This window comes from Colletotrichum abscissum (assembly GCF_030869225.1).
Source record: "Colletotrichum abscissum strain IMI 504890 chromosome Unknown Scaffold_6.1, whole genome shotgun sequence".
In the NCBI taxonomy this organism is placed as follows: domain Eukaryota; kingdom Fungi; phylum Ascomycota; class Sordariomycetes; order Glomerellales; family Glomerellaceae; genus Colletotrichum; species Colletotrichum abscissum.
The window spans coordinates 441,378-456,769 of NW_026850503.1; the positions used below are offsets into that span (position 1 = coordinate 441,378).

The following is a 15,392-nucleotide window of genomic DNA, read 5'->3' on the forward strand; positions in this document are numbered from 1 at the left end:
CAACGACAGGTCGGAATCGGTGGTGAGTGTGGGAGGAGGAGCAGAAGCTGTCGAAGCTACCCTGGAGCTTCTCTGTTGACAGGGGGGTAGCTGTGCGGGGTAGGTATACACAACCTTGGAGGGGGAGGAGGGAGCTCAGAGGTTTGGGGGCAACGCGGTTGTGGGTTGTATTAGCCGTTGGAAGCCGCTCGCTTATTAAGGTAAGGTAAGTTGTGTGTACTCTTCCCATCGTCCCCCCACGTCTGTAATTACCTTACTACCTGGGAATCCTGTCACGCAAGTTTGCGCACAAAAGGAGTTGACAGGGCTTGCGCAGTGATGTCGCTTGGATCCCTATTAATAATGTACTGCCTAGTCCCCCCCCCCCGGGCTTGCTCTTTGTAGTGGCAGATTTTGCTTGAGAGAAAACTTGATACCTGCCCGGCAAGCACCATAACGACAATGAACCAGAGTGTTGACTGGTTTCCCCCACACTAGCGGGATGGGCGGCATCCACGACCATATCTTACACTACCGGTACTGTGACGACCTCCCTCCCAGGTGAGATGGCAGATGGGTTTTGACAAGGGAGGGGGGGGGGGGGGGGGCAAGAAGGACGTGGCGAGCATAAGGTGAACAAAAGAGCCATACCTATAGTATGCTTATCGCTCTTCGAGGTCCTCACCATGGCTTTCTTCCTCCTCCTCCTCCGCAACATGCGCGCTCCCCGGCACGTCTCCCACGTGCGCTGACAACGGCGCCGGGTTCGAAAAAGCACCAGGGGAGGCTACGGGATCCTCGTCTACCCTGAGTCCCCTGGAGGCCTGTATATTCCCCATGCTGTGGTCCAGAGCTTGGGTTCCATCGCGCGGTTCGTTCAGTTGAATAGGTATCCGTACTGTGAAAAAGTGTTGAGAGCTTCCTCGGTGTGATTCAGTCAGCGTTGGCACGGTACTCCTTGGGTTAATGAACGAGGTGCCATGTCGACCGGAAGGATGGTTCAATAATCAAGAATCTCGTCACAAACGTTGATACTACTCTCTACCCATGCCACATGCAGCCCTTGCTAGATTACTTGCTTTCCTTCCCATGTCTTTCTCATGGTGCTCAGTCCTGTCCCTGTTATTCCCCCCGTCTGCCGAGCCGGCGGGATAGTTCCTATAGTCTTCCTGCCTCTCATCACATCCGGCTCCTTGTATACTCCATGAGTCCGTATCACGTTTCCATATGGATAGGTAGGTCAGGTGAGACTCAATCCTCAACGGGTCCGAAAAGAGTCTCCGTATTTTAAGCCGCTTGTCACATGTCCGCTAGACATTGACCACCAGTTCCCAACGTCTGGTTTCCGTCGTTTAGCTCCCACGCCTACAAAAAACTTCAAACCTCCCACCAACACGAGAGCCGCGAACACGACAACAGCAGCAAACAAGTCTCTCGCCGGGGGTTAGACAAGACACATGCTGGTCTGCCTGCCTGCCAGCCTGCCAACATGCCTACCTACCTGCATATAAGTACGGGGCGTACATACAGCCAGAAACCTCCGCCTTTTCGCCTATCTACCTTACCACACGCACCTCCCTCCCTCGCACCGCCCAACCAAACAATCTTACTGCAAGTCGCTCAAAACCTCCAAGACAACAAAGTTCTAGACTCTTGACCCCCCGAACGCCCGACCTTACCGTTCCCCGGTTCCCACCAACACGCCGGTGCCGTCCGTCGCACAGCATATGCTGGTTACATGACAGGCAGTGCACGAAACGCCAAATAAGACCGGTCCAGCGACCGCTCTCCCCGTCTACCTACCCATGTGCAATACCTACCCTTCCCCCCCGCAAACGCACGGCACGGCGTTGGACCCTCGATCGTGCAGATGTTCCAGTCATTTTTCGGTGTGTCGGTGCATGTGTGTGCTTATACTGTGCGTGTGGTAGCAACGGCGGAAGGTAAGGTAGGAGGGGCAGCACTGACCAGTGCCGGCCGCCATGTAGTCTTCCTTCCGGCTGTCATGCATTCGTCATGTCTACCGATCCCTACAGTCTCTCACAAGGAATCATATAAGCCAACGTACTGTAATTTCTTATGGTCATCTCACTGAGAATCAGAGCGTCGGGAGTACCGAACCCCAGGCCGGCCCTCGAGACGAGGCCTCAGACAAGGCTCAAGACGAGGGTAAGAAACAGAAGGCTAGAAGTGTTAGATACGGGACGGCTCAGGATAGGGGAGACCCGTTGATATGAGAGATCGGATAACTGTCGGTGGCCAGTCCGGTGACCCTATGCTGCGGGCCCCGTAACACTGCATGTCGGGGTGGTGGAATGCCTCGATCGGTACCGACGAATGAGCCTCATCGAATACGCTGACCGGTGTAGAGCTACCTAGCTTAGCCGCCTTTCACATGCCACCCCCATAGAGACTTAGTTAGCCTCTTCGGAATCTTATCACGGATTGTTTAATCATTATCAATTTTACTATCTGTCGACGTATCAACAAACCAACCTTCTATGTTCTCACAGCAAAAACGCCAATCACTCTAGTGGAATTGCAAACTTTTGACGTCTTCCCTCCTCTCCTTCTTCAATCCAATTCAAATTGAGGACTCGTGGCGGCTCATGTGACGGTGTAACCGCCATCAACGCGGAGATCCGCACCCGTGACGTAGAGAGAGGCATCAGACAGCAAGAAAGTGACGGGTCCCATGAGGTCCTTGGGCTGACCCATCTTGCCCTGGGGGATCAGAGAAGTCCACTTCTGCTTGAGGTCTGGGTTGTCGTCGAGAATCTTCTCAGTTCTGCACATGTGCGTTAGTACTGGCTGCCCGGACACAAAGAATTTGGGCGGTAGACTTACAGAGCTGTGAGCATGTAGCCGGGAGAGATACAGTTGACACGGATGCCCGCACCAGCCCACTCGACAGCCAAAGAGGCAGCCAAGTGACGGACACCAGCCTTTGCGGCGTTGTAAGGTCTGTTTGAACATGTATTAGCGAATTTGATGCCTCGAAAGAAACAAGACTCGATGAAACCTACGCCTGAGGCTGGGGAATGTTGACAATGGAGCCAGACATGCTGCCGATGAAGACCATGCTTCCGGGAGACTTGCGCTCCATGAGATGCTTGGCGACTCCGATAGCGAAGAGGTACGTGCCGTCGACGTTGACGCCCCAGAGCTTACGCATGCGCTCAATTGGGTAGTTGATGGCGTCGAAGTTCTCGGTGAAGCCGGCCGACGTGACGAGGTTGTCAATCTTGCCGTGAGCGGCGAGGATCTCAGCAATGCAGGCGTCGACAGAGGCGGGGTCTGAGACGTCTGCGTGGTGCGCAGTCACCTTGGGAACTCTATTATACGTTGTTAGGCGTCCGTCACTTCCTCTCGAGGTCAATAGGGTCATCCGAGTGCATACCTCTTGGCCTCTGGGTTTTCTCTCCTGAATGCCTCAAGCAGGTTCTTGGCTTGGAGCTCAGCCTCCTCCTCTGTCTCGGTGTCAGTACTTTGCTCTCACGGAAGTCTGAAGCTTGCTGGCAATCAGTTCGAAAACTCACTGTTCAAGTCGACAATGGCAAGGTCGCTGCCGGAGTAGACCATGCCTTGGCCCATAACCAAGCCAAGGCCGCGCGCACCGCCGGTGACGACGCCGGTGTGGCCATCGAGAGAGAAGGAAGCAAGCGTGGGCTTGCCAATGCCACCACCGTGGCCGCGGACCGGCTGACTGCTAGGCAGCTGGTCGTCTTCAGGGTACTCGACAGTGACATCGGGGTCGGTTCTCGAATACTGGCCCGGGTGAGGCTTCTCTCTGACGTTGGGGCTGCCGCTGATGGATCTAGACTGTTGCTGCTGCTTGGGGCTAGTGGCTGCAATGCTAGCTTGAGCTGCAGAGGCGGAAGACTGAGAGGATTTGCCGCGGACCTGGGTGTGTCTCGCGATGGGACGAATGGTCCGCGCCAGTCGGGCGCTAAGAGGACGGAACATTTTGAGTGTCTGCGGGTGTGAAAGTGTTACACGCGGTGTTGAAGTGTATGTACGTGAATGTTGCCGTCTGAAATAATACGACGGTCAGAGTCGATTCGAGGTGCCCTTCGGAAGGAATAAAAGTGTGAAAGCGAAACAATGATGGCGTTTGTTTCGGTTTTGGAGAACCGTTGACTTTTGCAATTGACTTCAGCCGGATGATGTCACGGAATTAGTTTTTGTTGAGCGGCGACCTGGATCGAGCAGATGAAGCTAGCTGTCTCTGGCAGATGCGGAGTTGACGATCAAATCTGGCAGAGGGCTGGCGGAATTCGAGGCGCCCAAGTTTGGGCAAAAGCAACGATGAGAGGAGCTATGGTGGGGTAGATGACGTGGGACGAGCGGGAGGGTGGTGATTGACTCCTGATCGTCTGGTTGTAAGTCTGGATCGGGAAGTACGTCTCGTAATTCGGGGTCGGTTGGACTTGGTGTGTTGTATGTGAGAAGTTGGTAGATGGGAAGGGAGGGGAGGAAGAAAGTCGCGGGGAGGAGGACACTACCTTAAGGTAAGTATGGCAGAGGGGAGGAGCTTGGAACCTTGAAGAAGGCGCGGGAGGGAAGGAAGGGAGCTCCCGTTTATTATGAGTGTTGGAGCTTTCCATTGGGAAGGACGGAACGACGGGACGGTAGGGAAGGAGGTTTAGGTAAGACATTCGTGGACACTGGCAAGTAAGGAAGGATCGTGGCGTGAGTTGATCTAGTGGTCAATTGGTTTACTTGGCAAGGGCAAACAAGGATTGGTGGTGTTGGTGGTGGTGGAAGGAATCATGGAACTTGGTAGCAGCCAAAAAGAGAAAAGGGAAAAAGTTCACGATACTTTGGGCGTATGGACGCGTCTCGCAGCTTCCCGGCCCAAAACCACGTCTCAACCGGTCAGGTCCCAAGTCGCAGGTTCCAGGCGCCGCATGTCGCAGGTCGTAGCACGTCCGCCGCTCTCGCACTGCCTCGCGGGGAGTTGCCCCGGAACTAGGGCTGGACTCAAGGAGCCCGAGCGGACACCCATGGGCCAAAATAAGGATCGCTCCATGCCACCCACCGCGCCCACCGCCCACACTAGAACCACAACCCCGGGGCGGGGGTGGGCCATTGCCCCCAAATGGCCCTCTTCTAGGTGGACTGGCTCCTCCATCCCGGCATGCCCGGCTGCCGGCTACCAGGCCAGACGGGTAAGTCCCTGATTTTGTTTGCCTCTGAACTACCACCGACACTGGACGTTGCAGCGCATTCGATGATGGGTAGTATGGTACCGTGTAAGCTTAAGGCTAGACTTATATACTATGCAGTCTCAATGATACATATAGACAATAACAGTGTAGATGCTGTGAGTGTAAGGCCTTATGCATGAATATGCGATGTGTATGAAATCTTTATGAAAAGTCCCTGACTAGAATGCCAACCACGAGCAGAACATGAGATGAGAGAAACAAGACGGAAACCCCTTAAACCCTTGACAAGGTCTCCATGTCTCCTGCTCATCATTCCGAGCTCCCCGTGTCCCTCGTGTCCCGAAAGGGACCCTGTGGAGTCAGGGAAAGAAACAACGAGAAATCTTGACAGAGCTTGTGACCCAACCGGGCCAAGAAATGCGAGAAGCTCCAACTTTTTTTTCCTCCTCTCAAGAAACTTCCGGAGGTTTTGGGGGTCCTTGGGGGCAAAACATTGGGCATCTCTCGAACGCCATTCTCCACATTTTACTCCAATTTTCCCTGCACGGGATGAGATTCTAGAATGCCATGAGATTAGGACTGGCCAACGGTCTGGCCACCGGTGTTCATCCTCACAGACACACACTCAGTCTCACACACCTCAGACCTCAGACGCAGACCAGACAGAGAAATCCTGACCTCCGGTTCGGAGACCGCCTCGATCATGCAGCCTGTAACACCGTTACATTATCACGTTGATTGGGACGGCCATTCTGTTGGCTTAGCCTGACATTTTGTTTACCCACTTTGTTTCTTTTAATTCTCTGCTGAACACGAGGTCCTCTGCATCGAGGCTGACTGACTGACCGATAGTCCGGACATCACTGCTCGCCATGCTACCCCCGTCGGGCCACCGGCTCCTAACCCCAGTCTCTAGACTACTACTTGTCAACACTGGATCGCCGAACTCGGCTCTCCGCTTGCACCTGCCGTGTAAGTTATTGAATACTTCTCTGCACGATATGCGGAGTAGAATCGTCAATACATAAGGGTATTCTCTATGGGGGATAAACCCTGGTCAAGGCATCATCAATAATAGCATCGGCCGTGCTCATCCCCTTCAAAAGCACGAACAAACCAGTCCCAATCGTCGTCAGTCACCACGCCTCGAGCCAACGGAGCTAGGTACAGCAGTAAGCGTTGCGAGTCCTCCTCGTCGCTGCAACGTGCTCCATGTTGCATGAGGAATAGAGCAAATCTGGCTGTCTTTGCAAAAAGCAAGCCTCTGAGGTAAAGGTCCAACAACGTGAAATTGTCAGACTCTTCGTGCCGCCAAAACGTGACCCTAGCATTGATGTCCTCGTCCGTCAACAGCGGACGCTTGCAAATGCCTTGTGCAACAGCAAGGTTGAAGTTTGAGTCTGAAAGTTCGAGAACCTTCTCTGATATCCTCAAGACCAGCGAACTCTTTCTAGGGTCTGCCACCTTACTGCCAGCTTTGATAAGCATAGACACCACTTCGAAGCTGCCCCTGAACAAGGCAGTGTCAATGGCCTCATTCTCGTAGCCAAATTCGTAGGAGGAATCGTAAAGTCTTTCCAAACTGTCTACCACAATAGGATGTAGTGTCGTCTTAGCCTTAGACTCAGAAGAAAATACGTCCTTGATGTCGGGAATGAGACAGGCACGCAACAGCTCAGCGCCAATGCTGGGATGTCGAGCAGCATATCCAACAGCACTGGGAAAGATGTGAACATCGCGGAGAACTCTGCGATCAGAACGCAAAAGTCGAGAGATGATCAAGTCCGGAACGTCCAAGTTGTCTCGTTCCCACGGATGACCACATACCGATCTTCTCCACGGTGCCAAACTGAACATTTCCTTCATTTCGGTGATGTTGATCTCGATGTGGTCCAATACTAACTCAGCGAGCTGTCTGCTCTTGGTGCCTTTGGATACGCAGGCTTTCTCGCAAATCAGGTAGATGCCCAGCATAACTTTCCGAGATGGATCGTCCATCTGAGCGCAGGTAGGCTTGATTAGGAATCTAGCCAGCCGTACATTGGCGTTGGCGAAAGCATTGATAACTGGAATGTGAAATGCATACTCAAGATTGTTCCAATATATCTCGTTTATTTGCCTCATGACGTGAGCACCATAGCGAACGAGCAGCTCGGCAACATCGCTATGGTTATAACGTGTAGCATATGAGAGAGGTGTGTCGCCGTCCTCCTCCTCTTCGTTGACGTAAGATGCGGCGTCTGGATGCTTTTCTAGCAGCGTCCGGACTATTTGAAGGAAGCCCAACCCTGAGCAGATGTGAAGAATGTTGGTTGACGGAAGTACCTCTGCGATAGCGAGCATTGTTCTTGTGCTCGTACCACCAAACAGTACGAAATAGCGATTCCTCATGGAAGAAGATGCTGTCGGCTACCAAGAAATGGAGGGACTCCTCGCCACTTCCTCTCGTATGCCATGACCAGTAGTCTCTCGCATATCTAAGCCATCTAGTGTGGCAAGAAATAGAGGAATAGCCAACTTCGATAATAGATTCCGTCTCTTCGGCACGTTTGAACCAAATTTGGAGCTCATCGAGGCATATTTTGGCAATTTCGTAGTGTGTTTTCTCTGGCTTGAAGTAGAAATCTTTGATGGCTGAATCCATGTCGATATTGGTCATGTAATCAGCAATTGACCGATGTAGAGGAAGAATTATGTCCTCTTCAGCTTCACGTTCCTCATAATCCCAGCCCGCTTTCGTGATCCTCATCAGTGGATAGGATTCGCTGACGAGATCTTGTATTCTTTGGCGTTCTTCTTCAGGCTCTTCAGCGTCGGGGTGGATAAGGTCTGTCAATTCAGCCACTGTGACAGGTCTTCGGAGTAAAGCAACCCATTGAAGGATCTTGGCGGTCTCGCGGCGGGACTTATCGTCAATCTGCACAAGGAGGCGCAAAAATACGTGGCGAAGACCACATGGTATTTGATCCATCTTCTTCATCATTGCCGAAAGTGTCTTCTCTGGATAAAGATCCTCAAGCATGAAATCAACCCATGAAAAAAGTCCTTCGGAACGAAGACTGAGTTCACCAGCCAATGCATCTTGAGATTCCTTGTCGAGAATTCCCCAGTGTCGATGGCGCGCAAGTCTGGCCTTGATGACACATTTGAGATCATTTTTGGGGTCTTTCTTGTCAAGCGTCGAAGTCAGATGAAGGCATTCATGGAAACCTTCATTGGCAGCGCTGGATATGATGAGTTTGAAAGTGTTGAGAGTTTCTGGTTGAACCTGAGCTCCAGATGATCTTCCGAACTGCGCCTGAAAACTGCTGACAAGCCATCTACGCTCGTCTGGAGGAAAGTCGTTGAGCCCATCCAGAACACAATACACCGGACCCAGTTCGGGATCCTTTATTGTAGCAGTAAAAATAGCCCAGAGCGTGCTGCGTGATTTCAAGGTGTTCTCGGTTCTCCTTGGGGTCATGCGCTTGACAGCATATTTAGCAACAGTTCGATGGTTGGTGAAGATTTCATGAAGCCAGGTCCTAAGAATTGATGTCGTCGTGTTCTTCTCGGGGTACTGAGGGTTGTAAAAGTAGAACAGTACGTCCCCTGGTATACTCTGCGTGAGCTTTTCGAGTTCTTTGGTGATGAAATAGGAGAGCATCGTCTTTCCTGTACCGGGAAGACCGGATATACAGAGTATCGCCGACTGCTTGGATTCCAACCAAGATCTGTAACTTTCCTCAGATCGGACCCATCTACACGTTCCTTCAACGAATCCGCCTTTTGATTCGATCAATTCCTCCAGGTCCACTTCAGGATCTGCGATGAAGAGAGCGTCGATGCATCTTGTCAGATTATCTTCCATATCCGCTCCTGTTAGCGAAATTGTCAGCATATCGATTCCTGTAATGAGCAAAGAAACGGATAAGAATCAACCTGAATTGACATGATTCATTCCAGCGACAAGAGTTGAACCGCTGCCAACATGAATATCGCCAATTGATATCGACATGCTAGGCGATGATGGTCTGGATGGCGAGGATGAGGGCCAACGCGAGCAGGATCGAGTCGAGGCAAAACGCGGAAGGGATTTCAGCCCCTTTGTGGCAGAATTTGCTGAGAAATCTTTGGGAAGTTGGGAAGAAAGAATAGTGAAGGTAAAGGTGAAGGATCCCATGACCGGAACACTGGGGTCCCACAGGCAGACGGTCCATCTGCTCTAGGGCTTTCTTATGCGGGATTACCAAAGACCAGTAAGGCATCTATGATGCAAGATGTAATCAGGTGATTCAATGCACCTCTTCTTGAGCCAAAGAAACAGTGTTGCCCCTTTGGCACAGTCCAAAATCGAGGTATCTGCCTGCCTGTTTTCTGGGAGCTGGCAATCAAAAGGGGATGACACCGCCGCCGTCTAGAATCTAGAGGCTTCACTTCTGTATCTCCTCATCACTATCACAAATCACTATCAGTGGATCCGAATACACTGCAAGATAGCTCAAACATGGCTGAAGTCCTCGCAACCTCAAGTGCCGTCGTCGCCTTGACAGCCACAACTTTGCAGGGCATCAGGGGAGCGAGAGAGAAGATTGACAAAATCACGCGAGCCCCTGAGCTCATCGCCAACATCAAAAAGGAGTTGCAACTTATCCAGAATCTGATGGAGCGCCTCGAGATCTCGGTCAAGTCAAATGACACCGAAGTACTGTCCGTTGCCGCAGACACCAACGTGCAATCCGCCCTCACGGCCTGCGGCGCCTCATGTTGTGCCTTGGACAACGAGGTGGACAAGCTTCTCAAGCGCTCGAAAGACGGATGCGTTCAATTGATGGACAGAGTGAACATCGGACTATTTGGCAAAGACAAGCTCCAGATTTTCGTGGACGAGCTCAGAGTTTGCAAGCAGACTGTTGACTTGGCTTTAGCCGGCGCCAACTTGTGAGTAATTTATCACGATCATTCAGTTTTGATAGCATATCTGATTTCCCTCGCAGTTTGGCATCTATTGAGCAGACCAAGTACCTTCAAGCTATCGTGGAACGAATTGAGGTCAACAGTGGAGATGTACACTCCGAAACCAAGCTCCAGAAGTCGAGGGACTTGATCAAGGGGTACGAGGAGCTTCAAGCATCCCTGTTTGTCCAGGTCAATGAGAGACGAAGCAAGTTGGTGGTGGACAAAGTCAAGGTCTTGCAGTCGCAGGCCGTCATCGGAATCCACGGCGCGGACGGGACTGACGGGGACCTGAATGCCCAGCTTGGCAACGTTGAAGGCCAAGGATCCAACATGCTGGTGGGATACTCCAAAGGCATTGACCTGAACGCTGCCTTTTTCAAGAAAGACAACTAGTTCGTAGGTCCATGATTCACAGAGTGATGTCACTGCGAAGTGACAGACGAACACTCAAAAGACAGGAATGGAGATGTAGATTTGGATGTAGAGGAAGAAGCCAGATGGAGACAATTTTTTGCAACACAAATACCTCCAGACTGTGAACTTGTTACTTCCCGATTCTCTGTGGTGGCAACCTAATAGAAGAAATTTACCATTGGAATTCTACATGCTTTTGCGGTGACATCAAAGGTCCCGTCTTGATTCTTTGCTCCTGAGATCCCAAAGTGGCTCGCTCGTTGTTCTTTATATCCATGCTACATGTATGTTAATCACCCCAGGTGGGCATATTCCTTGTTGAATGCCCTTCCAATGACCATTCTCCGGATTTCCGAAGTTCCGGCACCAATCTCATACAATTTCGCACTGATGACAGTTAGAACAGAAGAGCCGGAGGGACTTTGGGCTTGACTTACTCTCTCAACAGCCTCGAAGCTGGCATTTCCTCGACATAGCCCATGCCGCCAAGAAGCTGGATACTGTCCAGAGTGCACTCTGTCGCCCTCTCGGCAGCATACAAGATGGCGCCGGCGCAGTCCTGTGTCTTGATGATCCCCTCCTCGTCAACAGCCTTGGCCGTGGCGTATGTGTATGCACGGGAGGCTTGGAGCTTCGTGTACATGTCTGCCAGCTTGCCCTGGATGAACTGGTTCTGAGCGATAGGGATGCCGAACTGCTTCCGCTGGTGGGTAAAGGGCAGAGCGACGTCCAGCGCGGCCTGCATGATGCCCAGAGGTCCGGCGCTAAGAACGAGACGCTCCAGGTCCAAACCCTCCATCAGAACTCTCACACCACCGTTGATCTTGCCGAGAATGTTCTCCTTGGGCACGAAGACGGAGTCAAAGTTGAGCTCTCCGGTGTTGCTTCCGCGCATACCCATCTTGTCGAGCTTCCTCGCGCAGCTGAAGCCCTTGGTCTTGGTCTCAACGAGGAACGCCGTGACGCCCTTGGAGCCCTTCTCGGGCTCCGTCTTTGCGTAAACGACGATGACGTCGGCGTCGGGACCGTTGGTGATCCACATCTTGGAGCCGTTCAGAACGTAGCCACCATCGACGGCCGTCGCTGTCGTCCTCATGCTCACAACATCGCTGCCGGCGCCAGACTCAGACATTGCGAGCGCGCCGACGCTCGTGCCGGCAATCAGACCGGGAAGGTACTTCTGCTTCTGCTCCGGAGAACCGTTGAGCTGGAGCTGGTTGACGCATAGTTGGGAGTGGGCGGCATAGCTGAGACCAATTGAGCCAGAAGCACGCGAGATCTCTTCCATGACGACGCAATGCGCCTGGTAGCCCATGGCCAGACCACCAACGTCTTCATCGGCAGTCATGCCCAGGAAACCCGCCTCGCCCAGCTTTTGCCACATCTCATTGGGGAAGGCATTGCTCTTGTCCGTGTTCGCGGCAACTTCCTCTGTGATCTCGCGCCTTGTGAACTCCTGTACGCGCTCGCGCAGCTCGGTAAGATCGGCTTGTGACGGTGCTTCAAACCCCTTGGGATGCTTAGAGGAGTGGTGTCGGATCTGGAGGGCGGGGGCAGCGACGGGTCGCAATTGACGCGCTGGCCGCGCCAACGATCTGAATGCTCTAACACTTGACATGGCTGTAGGATGTGCAACGAAATCGAGAATGAAATAAGTTGAAAGAGAGGAAATGAAGAACAATAACTTCTCCTACGATTGATGATCCAAGTTACCTTAGCTTGATGCCGAGCTGGAGGTCCAACCGGGACAAGAAGGTGCTCGGCTACGGGCGGCTTTCAGCGGGCCGAGGTGAGCGATTGGACGTCACTGGAATGGTATACCGTCAGCAAGCGAGCGGCCCTCGAACCTCTCCTTCCCGTCTTCAAGGGCTTCGTCGGCACATGTAGTGCTCCTCCTTCATACTCTCAAACTGCCGCACCCTTTGGATCTTCCTTTGTAAACGTCCAAAATATGTCTTTCTCACGGTCATCGAGAGATGTGCTGCTTCTGTCGCGTCAATTGACCCGGCCGGGGTTTAGGGCACCCCGCCTCCCGCGATCCGCCCGTACCGTTGCGACCTTCACGCCGCCGCACCAGGCGAGCGCCATCTCCCGAATCCAGACCAATGTCGATCCAACATCCGAAGAGTATAAGGAGAATGAGAAGCACATGGGGGAGGTGATGAAGAAGATGCAGGACTTGACACGCAAGGTGCACTTGGGTGGCTCAGCAAAGGCGAGGGAAAAGCACCTGGCGAGGAAGAAGATGCTGCCGCGCGACCGAGTCACTGCATTGATCGACCCTGGCACGACCTTCTTGGAGTTGTCGCCGCTGGCCGCCCATGAGCTTTACCCCGAGGCTGATGTACCCGCGGGAGGCATCATAACGGGTGTTGGTGTTGTCGAGGGCGTTACGTGTGTGATCGTGGCGAACGACAGCACAGTAAAGGGCGGAACGTACTACCCAATTACCGTCAAGAAGCATCTGAGAGCACAAGCCGTTGCTCAGGAGAACAAGCTGCCGTAGGAACCCCATGATTTACACGCCGCGGCCAATTTTACTAATACTGACAATGACACAGTTGTATCTACATGGTCGATAGCGGCGGCGCCAACCTCCCACATCAGGCGGACGTGTTTCCGGATCGCGACCACTTTGGGCGCATCTTCTACAACCAAGCAAGGATGAGCTCCATGGGGATTCCCCAGATTTCGGTCGTAATGGGCCCGTGCACTGCGGGCGGTGCCTATGTGCCGGCAATGAGCGATGAGAGCATCATCGTTGAGAACCAGGGCCACATTTTCCTCGCTGGTCCGCCGCTAGTCAAGGCTGCCACTGGCGAGGTGATTAGTGCGGAGGAGCTGGGCGGCGGCAAGATGCACTCCTCTGTCTCAGGAGTAACAGACTACTTGGCAGTCGACGATGCCCATGCCATTACACTTGCGAGGCGGAGCATCAGCAACCTGAACTGGCCTACAAAATCACCTTCAACAGCAGCACCCGTGAAGGATTATGCTGAGCCTCTATACTCGCCGGACGAGCTTCTGGGTATCGCCAGTACCAACCTCCGGAAGCCCTTGCCCATCAAGGAGGTTATTGCTCGCATTGTCGACGGCTCCGAATTCTCCGAGTTCAAGCGCGACTTCGGTTCAACCTTGGTCACCGGATTTGCTCATATTCATGGCTACAAGGTTGGTATTGTAGCCAACGATGGAATCTTATTTGCCGAATCTTCTGTGAAGGGCGCACACTTCATTGAGCTGTGTGCTCAACGAGGAATTCCGCTAGTCTTCCTCCAGAACATCTCCGGCTTCATGGTCGGCTCCGCCGCCGAGCGCGGTGGCATCGCCAAGCATGGCGCAAAGCTTGTCACTGCTGTAGCATGCGCCGATGTTCCCAAGTTTACCGTCGTTGTCGGAGGTAGCTATGGTGCCGGAAACTACGGCATGTGCGGGCGAGCTTACAGCCCCCGTTTCCTGTGGATGTGGCCGAACTCACGCATTGGTGTCATGGGCGGTGAGCAGCTGGCTGCTGTTATGGAGACTGTTGGCAAGGCCGATCCCGAGTTAAAGGAGAGGATAGAACGGGAAAGCGACGCAACGTACTCGTCAGCCAGATTATGGGTCAGTCATTACCACTTACACGTCATACACTTTTTGCTAACCATGCTCATAGGACGACGGCATTATTCCTCCCCAGCATACCCGTAAATATTTGGGTCTAGGCCTTAGAGCAGCCATGTCAGGCCGGAATGAAGTCAAGGCTGGTGATACCAAGTTTGGCGTGTTCCGAATGTAAAGAAGGTAGATTTTGGTCATTTAGAAAAGGGAGCGCAAAACAAGCCATTTACTATCATTTCTTTGTGAAAATCGACAGCCCTCTATGAAGTGTGCCCTAAGTTTGGCGATATGCTCGGTAGCAGTTGGTAAGTATTCTTCATCATTCATCCGCCTTATAGCAAGAACGTATGTTGACCGATGACCGATTGCCGATAAAAAAGACCATAAACGAGCCATCAAGCCCATCTCACTTGCAATAGCTTACGTTTTATTAAGTGCCTAAGCTGGTTGACGAGGTTCTAGGTTCATCCGGGTGCCTTGCATGCATTCCCGCCGTTGCACTCAACGGCGTAGTGGAGAACTTTATTCGGGGCCCTGGAAGGAAGATGGCAGTTTGGCAGACGGTGAATTTTCCCACTCATATTCGCAAAACTCGCATCTTTCACGAAAGGAAACTCCCCGACCGGAGCAGACTGCCAAACAGAGACAGATTTGGCAGCATACGGAGAAGGTTTCTGCAACAGATCGGGAAAGAGCCAATCGCACGGAGCTCTCTCCGGAGACCCACCGGCCAAACCCTTGCCGAACGCCGGCGGTGAAAGCCCCGGACGTGTTGCACAGCCAGCCTTTGGTTCTTCCCCTTTTCGTTGCCTCTTCAACACATCACTCACATATCCCCATGTCTACGCATTTCATGACACCTCTCCACAAGTCTTGCAGATCAATCGTCAGCAAAAACGAACGTGGCCACAGCTACAACCGTCCACGTGCTCATATTCGTGTGACGTTTATAACGGGTCTTGAGTGTTCTACACGAGACGTGCTGATCAATTTCTTTCAGAAACTTTTTACATCGCGTGTTCTACTGGCTTCGAGAAGCAGGAAAGTACCTGACATCACCGGATGGGGTCTGGCCGAGGTTGAAGTATGGAATAGATGGTGTTATGGTGACACGCGACTAAACCTGCCCAGCCAAAAAAAGAGTCTCCGGCCACGGCAGCAAGGAGCCGATCTCATTCGCTTGTTGTTTTCATGCCGAATATCTCACCACCCGGCCAGAGATGACTGATCATATTTCCTTCCGTTTCTTCTCACCCACGTGGTGTGCATCATGCCTCTCTTATTCCCAAA

At 52.6% G+C, this 15,392-nt stretch overlaps 7 protein-coding genes across 7 annotated transcripts; 3 read left to right on the top strand and 4 right to left on the bottom strand.

Moving 5' to 3' along the window:
* Positions 1-566: 566 nt before the first annotated feature.
* On the top strand, positions 567-1,427 carry CABS01_03173 (uncharacterized protein; the record flags this gene model as incomplete). Its single annotated transcript, XM_060536550.1, has 2 exons — positions 567-722; positions 1,215-1,427. Coding segments are annotated over 2 exons (369 nt in total), but the record flags the coding sequence as incomplete, so codon positions are not given.
* Positions 1,428-2,586: 1,159 nt separating this feature from the next.
* On the bottom strand, positions 2,587-3,945 carry CABS01_03174 (short chain dehydrogenase; the record flags this gene model as incomplete). Its single annotated transcript, XM_060536551.1, has 5 exons — positions 2,587-2,767; positions 2,827-2,943; positions 3,006-3,314; positions 3,380-3,449; positions 3,519-3,945. 5 exons carry the CDS (start codon positions 3,943-3,945, stop codon positions 2,587-2,589), a joined length of 1,104 nt encoding a protein of 367 aa, XP_060392470.1.
* Positions 3,946-4,229: 284 nt separating this feature from the next.
* On the bottom strand, positions 4,230-4,586 carry CABS01_03175 (uncharacterized protein; the record flags this gene model as incomplete). Its single annotated transcript, XM_060536552.1, has 1 exon — positions 4,230-4,586. One exon carries the CDS (start codon positions 4,584-4,586, stop codon positions 4,230-4,232), a length of 357 nt encoding a protein of 118 aa, XP_060392471.1.
* A 1,632-nt stretch (positions 4,587-6,218) lies between these two features.
* On the bottom strand, positions 6,219-9,000 carry CABS01_03176 (uncharacterized protein; the record flags this gene model as incomplete). The annotated part of the gene is made up of 2 exons (XM_060536553.1): positions 6,219-7,417; positions 7,476-9,000. 2 exons carry the CDS (start codon positions 8,998-9,000, stop codon positions 6,219-6,221), a joined length of 2,724 nt encoding a protein of 907 aa, XP_060392472.1.
* Positions 9,001-9,636: 636 nt separating this feature from the next.
* Positions 9,637-10,481, top strand: CABS01_03177 (uncharacterized protein; the record flags this gene model as incomplete). Its single annotated transcript, XM_060536554.1, has 2 exons — positions 9,637-10,070; positions 10,127-10,481. 2 exons carry the CDS (start codon positions 9,637-9,639, stop codon positions 10,479-10,481), a joined length of 789 nt encoding a protein of 262 aa, XP_060392473.1.
* Positions 10,482-10,795: 314 nt separating this feature from the next.
* CABS01_03178 (acyl-CoA dehydrogenase) lies at positions 10,796-12,120 on the bottom strand (the record flags this gene model as incomplete). Its single annotated transcript, XM_060536555.1, has 2 exons — positions 10,796-10,889; positions 10,940-12,120. The coding sequence occupies 2 exons, from the start codon at positions 12,118-12,120 to the stop codon at positions 10,796-10,798; spliced, it is 1,275 nt and encodes a 424-aa protein (XP_060392474.1).
* A 333-nt stretch (positions 12,121-12,453) lies between these two features.
* CABS01_03179 (carboxyl transferase) lies at positions 12,454-14,280 on the top strand (the record flags this gene model as incomplete). The annotated part of the gene is made up of 3 exons (XM_060536556.1): positions 12,454-13,004; positions 13,064-14,105; positions 14,158-14,280. The coding sequence occupies 3 exons, from the start codon at positions 12,454-12,456 to the stop codon at positions 14,278-14,280; spliced, it is 1,716 nt and encodes a 571-aa protein (XP_060392475.1).
* Positions 14,281-15,392: the final 1,112 nt, after the last annotated feature.